This window comes from Triticum aestivum, chromosome 1D (genome assembly GCF_018294505.1).
Source record: "Triticum aestivum cultivar Chinese Spring chromosome 1D, IWGSC CS RefSeq v2.1, whole genome shotgun sequence".
Taxonomy (NCBI): Eukaryota; Viridiplantae; Streptophyta; class Magnoliopsida; order Poales; family Poaceae; genus Triticum; species Triticum aestivum.
The window spans coordinates 4440993-4456177 of NC_057796.1; the positions used below are offsets into that span (position 1 = coordinate 4440993).

At 48.1% G+C, this 15185-nt stretch overlaps 1 protein-coding gene across 1 annotated transcript; it reads right to left on the bottom strand.

Annotated features, from left to right (window-relative positions):
- Positions 1-202: 202 nt before the first annotated feature.
- LOC123162020 (uncharacterized) lies at positions 203-1261 on the bottom strand. The gene is made up of 2 exons (XM_044579835.1): positions 824-1261; positions 203-612 (listed from the first exon to the last, which is right to left on the bottom strand). The coding sequence occupies exons 1-2, from the start codon at positions 1203-1205 to the stop codon at positions 527-529; spliced, it is 468 nt and encodes a 155-aa protein (XP_044435770.1). The 5' UTR covers positions 1206-1261; the 3' UTR covers positions 203-526.
- Between the last annotated feature and the right edge of the window lie 13924 nt (positions 1262-15185).

The following is a 15185-nucleotide window of genomic DNA, read 5'->3' on the forward strand; positions in this document are numbered from 1 at the left end:
GCCAAAAAGGATTTCCTTCTGGGCATCTCCCACAGGGCAGCAGCAGAGCAAACAGAGAAGAAGCAAAATTTCTTTTTATTACCCAACCATCTACTGTGCAAATCAACACCAGCTGCACAGGGGAGCCAAACTGCAGGAGCAATTTTACAATGTTGCGCTGCCTCCTGAAATTAATCACATCACATAGTGATTGGACATGATATAACCCACAAGTACGTCTTCATGCTCAGAGTCATATAATATAACCTGGGAGATATTCAGGAACATAATTCATCCGTATTACAAATATCAGAACAACGTACAAGTCCAAGTTCAGCATAGTCGGTTCACTACAATCATGGCATTAGTAACCTAGTGGCACATTATATTATTTGACGCAAACAGAATGCATATAATGCCGTTTACATGTGGTTTCCGCCCTCTTCTCCTACTTTATTTAACAGGATGCAATGATATTCTCCTATTGTGAACAGCTGGAGCTTCCTGACATCTTGAGATTTTCCGTGGAATAAAAGCTGAATGAGCTTCAGCTCCGGCAGGCCTGCCTCCGCTCACGGGCTAGCCTTGGTACTTCCTTCCATGTCTTCGGTTTAAATGATTTGAATTCCGTTGCTGCACATATCACAAGCGATGTCAGAAAAAAATGTACAAACTAACATGTTATCATAATGTATACCTTTATAGCAGGCATCATGTTAGCATGGCATTCAAATAGTGGAGAACAAACTTTTGGAAACGTGTTGACATGGTACAAGGGATGGAATGGACGACTGCATCTGTTTGTTAAATGTGGAAAAGATAGAAGGACGTGCTGCAAGCATACCTTCATAGCAGGCATCTAGTCGTTTCTGTTTGATGCTGCCCAGCTGCTGCTGCAGGCATCTAAGGAGCTTCTTTATAGCAGGGCAGATTCTAATTTCAAGATACCAGAGAGACCTGTATACTTGCGGCTCATTCGGCAGGAATGCCAGGGTACTGCAGTTTTCGAGATCAAGGAATTCCAGCGATGTGGGGTGCTCTCCCGATAGAAACTCCAGCGATGTCAACCCACTGTTGCCAATAATGCACAGTCGCTTGAGGGGCGCAGGCAGACGGAGAGTCCCACCCAACATGCCAGCACAGTCCACTATTGCTAGAGATTCGAGATGGGGAGGAAGTAAATGCTCTCTTGCAGATGGTGTTGTTGCTGCTGGTGGCTCTGGCATGATAGGACTTCTGCTTCTGGAGGTAGTGGCTTCTGGTTTCTGGAGCCCACCCAGCTGACATGTCAGAACTTGAATACTGCTGCAGCCTACAATAATTATGCTCTTTAAGGATGGAGGCAGACTTAGAACCGCTGGTAAGCTTCCACATCCAGATAAACCTAGATATTCTAGGCATGGACAAAAGTGATTCATGGGTGAGGATGGCAACTCTGATACAGCTGGAGGCACGATAGCCTCACTGTTAGAAGATACTTGGACTAACTCTGCCATGCCCTGCTGCTTGCTGAATATGGAGTCAAGCTTAATGCACCTATCAAAATCATAGATTAAAATAGCCGCGATAGCTGCGCTATAGCTGCCTGGGAGCCTCGCCGCTAAGCTATGGCTATTGCCGCGAAAACCTCAACATATCCCTCTAAATGGCTAAAAAAATCGGCAAAACCCTCCAGAAATCATCTCTCCCACTAGAAAATTTTCCGCCATTTGCCGCTATTGCCCGCTATGGCGGCCGCTATAGCTGCTGGGGGAGGCCGCCGCGAAATCATTTCTCCCGCGATTTTAATCCATGATCAAAATTCATTTTCTTGAGAGATGCCGGGACGTTGAACATCTCTACTAAACTTGGGCAGTTTTCTAAGCAAAGAGACTCTAGACATCTCAGGTGCTGACTCCTTTCGGACGCCAATGGCTCAAGACGAGCTTGTGCATATCCAATCAGATTTTCACAGTTTGTAATCGCCAAGCTCATCAAGGACACCAAGCTTTCGAATACTTTCTCTGGCCAGTGGATGAGCACAGCACATCTATTAATTACCAAAATTTCAAGGTGTACAAAATAGTCCCACGGCTCTAGTGCACCTGCTCCAAAGAATGAGTTGCAGCATCCTAACTCCACAACTGTAAGAGGGGATTTCTTGTTCCATTTCTCTTTGCTGTCCACCAGTACAATTGAAGTGCATTCAGCCTCTGATGTTGTTTCTGTGTGTTCTAGCTTCAGTGTCAGCTTGGTCAATGAAGACAAATACCTGTCTACACAGTGGAAGATCTCTTGCTTCCCATCTTCAATTTCGAATACACTGAGTTTTGGTGCTTTGGGCAATGCTACCAGTTTTGGGCATTTCTGGACTGATAGTTTCTCAAGCTCAGGAAACAAGGTTCTTCGTCACGTGCATCACGTCGATTGAAGAGCGGACCTCTAGCTCTTTTCAGTAGGGTAGGTTCCAAAATATAGATTTCTTCTTCCACATGGGTGTGTGTCCCTCAGCGTCATTCGGAACAGCTAGTCCGCCGGGACCCTTTTCAAAGATTACGTGTAAATCATTGACCATAGCAAGTACGTGATCACCGGTACGCATGGCGGGCTTCTTCCGTTGATCTGCCTCGCCTTTAAAATGCTTGCCTTTCTTTCGATACTGATGGTTGGTCGGAAGAAATCGACGATGGCCCAGGTACACATTGTTCCTGCATTTGTCCAGGTATATACTTTCAGTGTCATCTAAACAGTGCGTGCATGCGTGGTATCCCTTGTTTGTCTGTCCTGAAAGGTTACTGAGAGCGGGCCAATCGTTGATGGTTACAAACAACAACCCGTGCAGGTTAAATTCCTCCTGTTTGTGCTCATCCCACGTACGTACACCGTTTCCATTCCACAGCTATAAAAGTTCTTCAACTAATGGCCTTAGGTACACATCAATGTCGTTGCCGGGTTGCTTAGGGCCTTGGATGAGAACTGGCATCATAATGAACTTCCGCTTGATGCACATCCAAGGAGGAAGGTTATACATACATAGAGTCACGGGCCAGGTGCTGTGATTGTTGCTCTGCTCCCCGAAAGGATTAATGCCATCCGCGCTTAAACCAAACCATACGTTCCTTGGGTCAGCTGCAAACTCAGCCCAGTACTTTCTCTCGATTTTTCTCCACTGCGACCCGTCAGCGGGTGCTCTCAACTTCCCGTCTTTCTTACGGTCCTCACTGTGCCATCTCATCAACTTGGCATGCTCTTCGTTTCTGAACAGACGTTTCAACCGTGGTATTATAGGAGCATACCACATCATCTTCGCAGGAACCCTCTTCCTGGGGGGCTCGCCGTCAACATCACCAGGGTCATCTCGTCTGATCTTATACCGCAATGCACCGCATACCGGGCATGCGTTCAGATCCTTGTACGCACCGCGGTAGAGGATGCAGTCATTAGGGCATGCATGTATCTTCTGCACCTCCAATCCTAGAGGGCATACGACCTTCTTTGCTGCGTATGTACTGTCGGGCAATTCGTTATCCTTTGTAAGCTTCTTCTTCAATATTTTCAATAGCTTCTCAAATCCTTTGTCAGACACAGCATTCTCTGCCTTCCACTGCAGCAATTCCAGTACGGTACCGACCTTTGTGTTGCCATCTTCGCAATTGGGGTACAACCCTTTTTTGTGATCCTCTAACATGCGATCGAACTTCAGCTTCTCCTTTTGACTTTCACATTGCGTCCTTGCATCGACAATGACCCGGCGGAGATCATCATCATCCGGCACTGGTTCCTCTTGATCTTCAGCAGCTTCCCCCGTTGCAACATCATTGGGCACATCGTCTGGTTCCTCTTGATCTTCAGCAGCTTCCCCGGTTGCAGCATCACCGTATTCAGGGGGCACATAGTTATCATCGTCCTCTTCTTCTTCGCAGTCTTCCATCATAACCCCTATTTCTCCGTGCCTCGTCCAAACATTATAGTGTGGCATGAAACCCTTGTAAAGCAGGTGGGTGTGAAGGATTTTCCGGTCAGAGTAAGACTTCGTATTCCCACATGTAGGGCATGGACAACACATAAAACCATTCTGCTTGTTTGCCTCAGCCACTTCGAGAAAATCATGCACGCCCTTAATGTACTCGGAGGTGTGTCTATCACCGTACATCCATTGCCGGTTCATCTGCGTGCATTCCGCTAAACCGTACAAATCTCAAGGAAAATGGAGCTTGGAGGTAGAGCTTCGAAAGGATAAAGCTTAACTAGTGTGGCTCGGGCATTTCATCGAACACCTCATGTGCATAGGAGGTGAGCTAGAGCACCACAGAGCTCTCCCCTCGCCGGCCAGAAAAAACAGAGCACTGTGGAGTGCTCTGTTCGCGGGCGAGGGGTATATATAGGCACCTCATTGGTCCCGGTTCGTGGCATGAACCGGGACTAAAGGGCAGCCTTTGGTCCCGGTTGGTGCCACGAACCGAGACTAAAGGGGGTGCATTGGTCCCGGTTGGTGGTACCAACCGGGACCAAAGGTCCTGTGCTGCCCGCGTCGCGGCCAAAACTTTAGTCCCACCTCGCTAGTTGAGAGGGGCGCGCAGTGGTTTATAAGCCCCACTGCCGCACCCCTCTTGAGCTCCTCTCTATTGCAGGCTTACGGGCCTAACTGTCACTGCTATGCCTGTGGGCCTACTGGGCCTTCCGCGGGCCTGAATCCTGGCCCATGGATGGGTTTCTAGTCGTATTCAGGCCGTGGTGGCCCAGTAGGTGGCATAATTTTTATTTTTTCCCTGTTTTTTGTTTTCTCTTTTGCTTTATTTATTTTGTTTTATTTCTACTTACAACAAAAAACTTATTTATCTTATTCCATTTTGTTTCTAATTACTTATGTATTTTACTTTATTAATTTTATTTTTATTCATTTTACTGCTGCTATTTTTATTTATTTTAATAAGGTTTATTTATTTTATTTACTATAGTTTATTTATTTTATTTTATTAAGGTTTATTTATTTTTATTTATTTTATTAAGGTTTATTTACTATAAAAAAATGAGCATAGATGCGCCTATAGAGAAAATTCAACCTAAATTCATAATAAATTTCTATGAATTTCAAAAAATTTACTCTGAATTTAGATTAAATTCCCTGTATAAGGGCATCTATTTTCACTTTGAGAGGAGGTCAACAAGGCGGAGAGGGACGGACTTATAAACCGGTGTGAGCACCCTTCGGTTGGCGAGGTGGGACTAAACTCTGACCAACCCTTTAGTCCCGGTTTGTGGCACAAACCGGGACTAATGGTCATGGGCCAGGGTCGAGGCTCTGCTCGCGGGCGAGGGGTATATATAGGCACCTCATTGGTCCCGGTTCGTGGCATGAACCGGGACTAAAGGAGGCAGCCTATGGTCCCGGTTCAAGCCACCAACCGGGACCAATGGTGGTGGGCCAGGAGCGAGGCCCATTGGTCCCGGTTCGTCCCACCAACCGGGACCAAAGGGGCCAGACGAACCGGGACCAATGCCCCCACGAGGCCCGGCAGGCCCCTGGCCTCACGAACCGGGACCAATGCTGACATTAGTCCCGGTTCGTGACTGAACCGGGACTAATGGGAATATTGCCCTGTGACCAAAACCCTGTTTTCTACTAGTGGTTCCTCTGGTTACATTCTTAGTTAGTTAGAATGTACTGATTCAATGGGCTAAGTATGTTCGCCATTGCATCTCTGGCATGTGTGTTGTAAATATAACTACTCCAGTTACTGCTAACTTGATGTTTTCAGTGTGTTGGTACAACTTGTAGTGCTAACAGTGGGCTGTAAGAAATAATTGGCATTTTAGATTCATCACATATATTTTTGAGTGGACAACACTTACATGACGTTACAACATGAAGTGGTCGATGTTCACATGTAATTAAAGGCATGATCTCAGACAGCTTGGACATACAAATGGATATTCTTTTGATGAAATACAATCATCACTGCATTTTCATTTATAAAGAACAAGAGTGTACAAGTATACCATAAATTTGAATTACGAGAGAAAGAAACGATCAAGCGATCGACGGCAAACTAGAAAAGTGATTAATAACAAGGAAGAAGGAAAGACATTCCATAGGCGCCCCTCTTCAGCTGACATGATAAAAAGTCTCGTGCATTCCTTTTTCATAGAGCATCCACCACACTAGCAAGTATAGCCATACAACTCGATACAAATATTCAGCAAAATATCATACGACAACAGACTCGAAACTACAGTGCCGGAGATTGTTGTGCCATCAGCAGAAGATTGGCTCTTCTCAGTGGGCTGCTCCTTTAATCACATCGATCCAGCAGGTCAGAATAACACCTGCTCAAAAGCAGTATATATCCATATAGCTCCATCCTCCATGCATAGACTCCAGAAGCCATCAAGCTACAACAGGTCTGGAGAGAATAGAAGGACGGCCTATTCCACCAACTGAAAACAATTCAAGTACAGATTCAGGAATTTTATGGTACATTTTTCATTGACCAACTACGGGTCATTGAGGCACGGGAGTTGGAGTAAACATTGATTTTGCTATCCATCACATTTGTTTTAAGGAGCGAGACGACGATGATCCTTGGAGAAACAGGTGGGCAGAGGTGTACCGCCGCCATCGTCTTCGTATATTCTTGCAAAAAATTAAACAAAATAATTACTTTGTGCAAATGATAGAGTTCACAATCAGCAGTTCAAATGCACAAATCCATGGATTGATTAAGATGATGATTACTGCACAGATTTTAATTCATGAAGAACTCAACTCCAAGAAATGATCTAAAACTGAATATATCAGACAAATTGACTGAACAAAGAAGGAAATAAGTTCAAAAAGAGCATGACACTGATCAACACGAGTTATCCCTGCATAAGAAAGATGCAGACACAGGAAGGCGCTGATGGGCAATCAAGCCAGCAGAGCGCCCGCGACGGCCAGCACATGCATCTGCCACTGCCGCTATGAGCATGACAGCAATGGGCGTGGACGCAGCCTGCCCTCGTCTACTCCATCCCGCGCTTCCCAACTGCTGCGGTCAAGGTATACCCTGGATTGGCGCCCTCCGTCCGTCGTCGTCGAGTGATGGGTTGGAAGATGCATGGAAGCACACCCGACAAGGCACGAGCCAGATCAGGCTCGTGTCGTGGCGGTGGTATGTGCGGTACGCACATTAATTAAGCAACATAAAAACCAATGGAAAAAAAGAGTGATGGGTTGGACCGGGCGGCTCTGCAACTGCAGCCGATGAAGGCGTCGGTGGTGACGACCGTCCTGCTAGTGGCTGAAGACGGACGTGGCGTGCCTGGATTCAGCGCTGTCAGCAAAACACAACGGGGTAAGGACGCTCATGGTCTTGTGGTGGTGCGCTCCGGCGGCGCGCGCTGGTCCAGGACAGAGAGGGGATTAGGTTTGAGGTGGGATCTGAGCTGTAGCTCGGCTTGCAATATTTTCATATGCCGAGGAGGTTCATGCAAAATGTCTAGCGCAACCCACCTTTCTCGATCTGTGCCGTGGGATCCTAATCCAATGGCTCAAGTAAGTGGATCGCACGATCTCACCTAACATGCTGATCTCATTCTAGTCCTCCCCTTTGAGTAACTTAGCTAGTTACTGTAACATAACATGTCCCAATGCAATATGAGTCTATAACCTAATACATGAAGCTTTGCATGACAACACACTTATGTTATTACCCACTATGAAGGTAGTAATATAGTCTAGGGATATGTGTATGTTATTAGTGTATGTTACTCTTCATTGTGGCTAGTCTAATGTGATTAGCGACACAATTCACTCTGAATTGGTGGCAGTTAGTGATTGCTGACCAAGTACTTAAAACGGCTTAGTCCCCGAATAAATAAATAAATAGAGTAAAACGGCCGGGCCTATACTATCACTTCTCTTCATTGGTGGCGGTTTTTGTTCTCATGTGCTAGTCCTCTGGGAACTTAGCACAATGACTTTCTGACTGACTAATACAACAAGTTTTGCCTAGCTCTGGTGAAGGAGGGACGATAATGACGGTGAGTCTTTGGCTCGCTCTAGTGCTTGTAGTTGTCGCTAGGTGATTGATGGACGCAGCTGTATTTTTTTATTTTCGGTGTTTTTACTACCATGACAGTTAATGAAATAGATTGCAAGTTTTCTCGGAAGAAATGTCCGAGCCTACCAGAACCCTAAAAATGCCAAGCCCAGGTCTGATCCCAGCATGCTTGGGCACAAAAATTGTTATATTTTCATTTAAAAATAATAAATAAATTATTTTGTGATTAATAATATCATACCTATTTTCCATATAAATCACAAAAATATGGTCTCCTGGACTTTTGGGGGCTTTCGAGCTGAGAGGCACATGCCCATCCTAGACACCGGCCTGTCGGGCGAGATTTCCCATGCCCGGATTTAGAGCATACACAAACGGAGCACACACATTCCATGAAATGTCCGGACGGACAGCCCGGTCACTAATTAGATCGCAAATGCCACCCAACCGGACCCGCATAGTTAGCCAATTGTTTGGGCACACCGACACCCACCAAACCCATCCCATATCTGGTGCAGATATGGGATAGACCTACCCACCCGGACATGGCCGCCATGCCAGATCGGTGCAGACTGGCCCAAACCATGCTCAGTGTTGGCCTCTACGCTCCCCTTCCACTCCACTCCTGTCTGTCCCGTCACTTCCCATTCACAAGTTACCATGGTTGGTACTGGCAGCGATTTCAGCGGCCGATCCGGCAACGAGGCGGATCCCATCGACTCATATGCCTTACTATAGTCAGATTTGGATGATGAGGGCCTTGCCCTTTGCGCCGCCCACCGCCAATCGCGGATGGACAAGGGCTGAGTTCGAGCTTTGCGTTCTCCCCCATTGCCTGACGAGGCAAAAGCAGCCGACCACATCGGCCCGTCGTGGTCTACGACGGTCTAGATCCGTCGCCCTTGGCGACCCTCCCCTACCACTTTGGTCTGTGTCATCGTCATTGGGCCCTGTTCCTCTCGGCCGGAGCTGGGTGCTCGTTCCCGCACCGCCGGGCCTGCAAGGAGGACGTACTAATCAAAGGCGCAAGCCGGCCGTGCTAGGCAGCAGGTGCACGAGATAGCCTCCCGTGGCAACTGTTGGTTCTGCAGGTCCACACTAGCTAACTCGGAGGAAAAGCTCCTCCACGATGTCATCCTCCGGCCACTGACCTCAGTGGAGATGGATGCTCGTCTCCGCTGCCGCAAAAATGCAAAGGTGCTCCGGCTCGACAACGAGGATTTCAGGCGCCTCGCAAAGCAGGGGGCGGCTGCCCTGTCGAAAGCCGCCCAACTCGCCAAGGAGCAGGCCAGTACCGCCCAGCGTCTGGTCGACATCATCTCTCGTCGTTGTCCTAAGACAGCGGCACGACGAGCGAAGACGACGATGAATCCCCTTCGGACGCGACGGTCTAGATACACCAGCCTCCACCACCCTCCCCTACCACTTTGGTATGTGTCACCTTTATTGGACCCTGCTCATCTCGGCCGGAGTTGGGTGCTCGTTCCCATACCACTGAGCTTGCAAGTAGGATGTACGAATCAGGTGCGAGCCGGCCATGCTAGGCAGCAGGACCGCGAGACAGCCGGTTCCTCCCGTGATGGCTGTGGGTTCTGCGTGCCCATTCTAACTGACTCGGAGGATGAGCTCCTCCATGATGTCATCCTCTAGTCACTAACCTCGATGGAGATTGATGCTCGCTGCCGCAATAACGCAAAGGTGCTCCCACTCAACACCGAGGATTTCAGGCGCCTCGCAAAGGAGGTGGCGGCCGCCCGGGCGAAAGTCGCCCAACTGCCAAGGAGCAGGCCCGCACTGCCCAGCGTCTGGTCGGGACCATCTCCTCCTCATTGTCCTATGATAGCGGCACGATGAGCGAAGACGACTATGAATCCCCTCCGGCCACCAACGCCTATTGTGTAGAGGTTTATCTATTGTTTAGGCTTATCATATCTAGGTGATGATGGACATTTTGTGTCCGTTTGTACGAGAATGCCATATCCAATATATATGTTTGCTCTTTCGACAAAGGTCACTTTTCAGTGTAGCATCGTGGGATAAAATCATAATGAGCATACACCTAGCCTCCGCATAACTAATATGCCCACAGCCAACACTAACGCACACACGCAAAAGATCAGTCGGCAAAGAGCAAAGTCGACCTCGCATGTGGCAGCAGATAACACCGAGCTGCTGGAGGACATGGATGTCATCATGCATCATCATTAACGATGCAGACCGTGAACCTCGCATGAAGGTCCAAGCCTCTCCAGCGACAACCATCCAGCAATGTCGCATCCAATGGGGCATCACCAGACATCCATCCACTACCGACACCGCATAGCAGGACGCGTGTGATAGCCACGACATCTGCTGCATCGCGACCGCTGCATCCTCGCCGGTGAAGTGGGCGATGGTCGCTGCTTGTGCTGGCTGTAGCATGGCCACAGTCCTAATCCCATGGGAGCATCGGCCATGGCTTGGTGGGCGGGCTCTCCAGATTGGGGACATGGCAATGCTGGTTAATTCCTCCGCCGCATCGGCCCCTGCTATACAGGGGAGGCACGCCACCGCGGCTGCTGCACCAAATCCGCCTTCAATGCATCAAGACATCGCCGGTACATCACCTACACGCTGTCCAACAGCCATGGGAACGAAGCCTCGCAGCCACCATCGGCCGCGCGGGCAAGCCCGGCGACGACTCCCGGCAGCTGCGAGGGGAGGACGCGCAAGAAAGTGCTGCCTGGAAAAGCGGATCGGCAGCCGCCCGCATGGGCTATGTCAAGTTGTTTATATGTAAAATGTTGATCACATTGCATGGGTAGCATGGATTTGAGGGACCAGATTTTAAAGGGACAATTGCGGACGTGGAGAAATAATGGGTGACTGGTCTCTGTCCACGGACGCATCCACGGACGTGTAGGGTCACATTTGCGAGTTGTGGTTGTAGATGCTCTTATGACATATATAGTGTAAGTTTTGTGAGGTGTTTGGCTCCGATCTTGTGTTCCTTTCTTTCCCACGTTTACAAGACATGGATCTGTGTTACCTCCATGCAATCCTGCGAAGGGACATTGTCTTCTTTTCTTGTTACTTTTTCTTGTTTCTATGACAGCAAAAAATCCATAGATATATATGAATAGTTTTGGCAAATAAATGTTTAATCATGGAAATTTCTATTACTCAGTCCTGATTCTTTCCCTCACGTCATCTTGATTTGTAGAGATAGCAACATATCGCAGGCTGTCGTGACTGGCTGCACGGTCATGAACAGAGGAGAGGAAAATGGCTAGACAGTTCCGTGTCGGGGTAGGGTCGCTGGCACCAGGGACGATGGGGAGGTTTATAGGGATGACCGGGGCGTGAAGGGATGGTAGAGGTAGAGCAGGGCAGGGCACCTAGGCACATGCGGAAGCACCACCAACCGCGGACAGCGTGGCAGGCGGTTGGAGGTGGGTCAAAGAAGTGGAGAAGTGCAGGCGAATAAGATAACAGTAGGCTATGAAAATCGACTGATCCATAATTGAAGGATATGTTCTCCTTTCAATTATAGATGCATATTTGATGAAGTTACATCAGCAAACACACCGCATGGGTTACACACAAGCAATAAGAGCACTCGTGAATGCAATAATTCGTTGGCAGAAAATCACAGCAAAACATTTATAAACACGTGTATACTGGATATGTCGGAACACTCGATCATACTGATGACTGGGTTGCTTCAAAACAAGGTGAACCGTTGATGAGCACACATACGGACATACATATACATACAATTGGATTGTATACTATACACATCACACTAATAGCACACCTGACTTCAAGATCGTAAATATCTTTGAATCTTAGCCAATTAAGATGTTATCCTTGTATCGACGCAATTCCTTATGAAGGTCACTACTTATTAGACAACATCCACGTAGCATTGATAAACTTGTTCAAAGTATTATATTTCGGTGGTTGTCACTAACTTCCTTCTATATAGTGGTGTACCTTTTGCAGGCCTATGGGACGCATTAGATTTGTTTCTAAGCCACACCTTCTATAATTTGACATGGTTGACGTCATGCATGATTCATGAATGGAGTTGAGATTAATAGAACCATTTGATAATAATTTGTGAATGGTCTTAAACTAGCCTGCATAATTGATTGTCCTTCTTTTGCAAGGAACAAACCGCTAAAATATGCTAATCAAGGTGGTAGCAAATTTGCCCCTCCCCCCCCCCCCCCAGCCTCTACAGGAAGCAGTATGCTAATGAAGACATCGAGGCTGCACACAGCCAAATTATTAAGAAAAGATAGGACCTAGAAAATTCATGTTGAAGCGATCAAAGGCACGCACCAGTCAGGGTGGACGCGGTCCGGTCCGGTCCGGTCCCTGACCGAGCCATGCTTTGGACCGGCCGCGGCCGGTCCGGTCCAGACCGGACCGAAGTGGCTGGCGGTCCATATTTTCAGGACCGGACCGGCTGCAGCAAATCTCGGTCAAGACCGAGAGGACCGACTGGACCGGCTATATATGTATCCTGGGAGTGCGCTGGGAGGTTCTTGGCTCTGTTTAGCCACTGTTTAGTCGTCCCTTTATATTCTGTAAAGCAAATGGACCAAGAATACAACATATATGAGACAAATTTTGAACATTTAGAATCTTTGTTTCGAAAGAGGATGGAATCGACAGTAAGTAAGCAAGTTTTGCAATAGGTTTACAATGACAAGCTGAAGAATGGATGAAAGATGATAAAAGAAAATTTTGGAATTCAGTACCAACTGCTAACAATGGTGTATTCAACACTCAATAGATCAGTGTGAACTCAGTACTAATTGTTGAAAATTTTGGCACTGAATACCTCGGTCAGAGATAGGATAAAACAGAGGAGAGGACAGAGGAGATCGAACAGGTGCAGGGGAGACGGCGTGCAGGTGCAGGCACATCCTCCCCCTCCTCCAGCTTCGTGGTCATCTCTGATCGACAGCACCAAGACGGCGAGGAGGTGGTTGACGACGGACAGGTGGAGACGGCGGCGGCCAACCCTCAACTCGACGGCGGGCAGCTGCTCGCGCTGCGCTCCCTCCTCTTCTCCTCCTTCCCTCCAGTACTACGGCTTCGTGGTCTACGGCGAGGTGGTTGACGACGGCAGCACCAGGAGGTGGTCGACGACGAGAGGTAGAGGCGCGGCGGCGCGAGGTTGTGCCGAGGAGAGGAAGGCGAGGAAGATGGCGGCGCAGGGGAGGAAGAGGGGCGGCGCGTGCGAGGAAGAGGCGGCAGTGGCAGTTCGCTAGGTCACGCACGCACGATATATGTGTTTGGGCTCTTCTGATTAGCTTTAATTTGGCTGGGCCTTCGGTCCTCCGAGCCGGACCGAGCTTTAACCGGACCGGACCGACCGAATTTCGGTCTCGTTTTCACGGACCGGACCGGCCACATTATCTAGCGAGCCAGGACCGTACGGTCCGGTCCATAACGGGCCGCGGTCCGGGCCAGAAGCCCGCTCGTCCCGTCCACCCTGACGCACCGGCGCCAATGGAACAATCCGAACTATGAGAAAGGTTCTCCAACAACGACACCTCTAGGAAAGGAATGATCACTGTTGTCACAAATCTAATAGAGACTAGATCATGAGTTTTCACCCTGCATAGGACTTCCGAGCAATCTCAAGACACTGTCTCCAACAAGGGAACAATGTGAAACATCTCCATTGCAGTGTACAGTCAATGAAGGCCTGAGCTAGATTTTCCACTTTGGAACTCGAGATCCTGTATTTGAAGAGCACCACCAAACTGAAGTCACCATGTGTTGCCACTCCCACTTACCATGGAAAATCCACTTACGCCAGCTAGATCACCATGCAATGACATCCGCTCATGTGCATAGCCATGGCTGTACATTTCCATGTGTCCGGACATGCCCACTTACACAAGGTGTTGAGCGGCGAAAATAAATGGATGTAACACCATTGGAGAGGACGCTTGTTGCTGCCGGATCCTATGGACCAGCCATTGTGGGTCGTTGTCGGTGCCGCAAAAACACTCTATCGCCACGGCCATATCCCGTTATGCAGCTGCAAATTCCTACGTCCACCCCCCTATCTTTGTTATCAAGGCCGCCTCACAAAAACCAGCGGCGCTGGCGGAAAGAATAGGTCGAAGGAAAGCCTTTTACCAGGGTTTCTCAGGGGGGTCTGGAGTCGCAAGCACGTCGTTTGTTTCTCCAATCGAAGCGGTAAACCAGGCCAGATAATTAAATGTCATTTGATCAATTATGCATCTAGCTTACACGCAGCATGAATAGAACTTTGTATTGCGGGAGTAATGAGAGTTTGCTCGTTGTTGTCCACGTGGAAAACCTAGACTGCAGCTCTTCCGGGGATATAATTAGATGTAAAGATAAGAATGGGCGTCTAATGCATTTTAGTGTCTGTCAATGCTACATTACCATGTGAGCAAAGTAATACCTTGTACATATTGTATGTCAAGGAAAAAATCGGTATTCTATTTCTCAAAAGGCACTTGACCTTTGTGATCTTGGAGGGTTGATACGTGTACAAGGAATTGTTCAGCCACACATGTGTAGTTGTCTACCCTAAATGGAAATGTCAGCTAAAGAAAATAAAATAAAAAGGATATGGAGTGGATCATCCCAAAGAGAAATGAAAAAAGATGATATGGAACGAATATGCTAGCTAGTCCTGGAGCACTACAAATAGTACCCTAGACTCAAGTGTCTCTCACAAAGCTACCACACAGAACAAAGGAAAGAGTCAGTTGACGTACACACCACCTAGCTAGCATCTTCTTCTGCCAGCTAAAAGCCTAGCTAGCCATGGCCAGCCCTGGCCTTGTAGTCCTATCCATGATCCTAATCTTGCATTCCACTCTATCCATGGCATCTGCCTCCCTATCCTATGTTCTTCAGTGTGAGTCTGAGGTTAACATGCACTTGTACTTGCACCAGATTGCCGCCGGACCAGGCATCAACCAAGTAGCAATTGTTACCTCCAGCAAACCGTCAGAGTTTGGTCTAACTGCCTTTACCGACTGGACTGTCATTGATGGACCAAACCCCGCTACTGCCACCATTGTTGCCCGTACCAAAGGCATGCAAGTGCAGGCTGACGTAGCCGGTCCAGGCTGGTTCAACTACTTCACATGGTGTTCGAGAAGAACTCTAGGTCATTTTTATATACTTTTGGACTAGTAT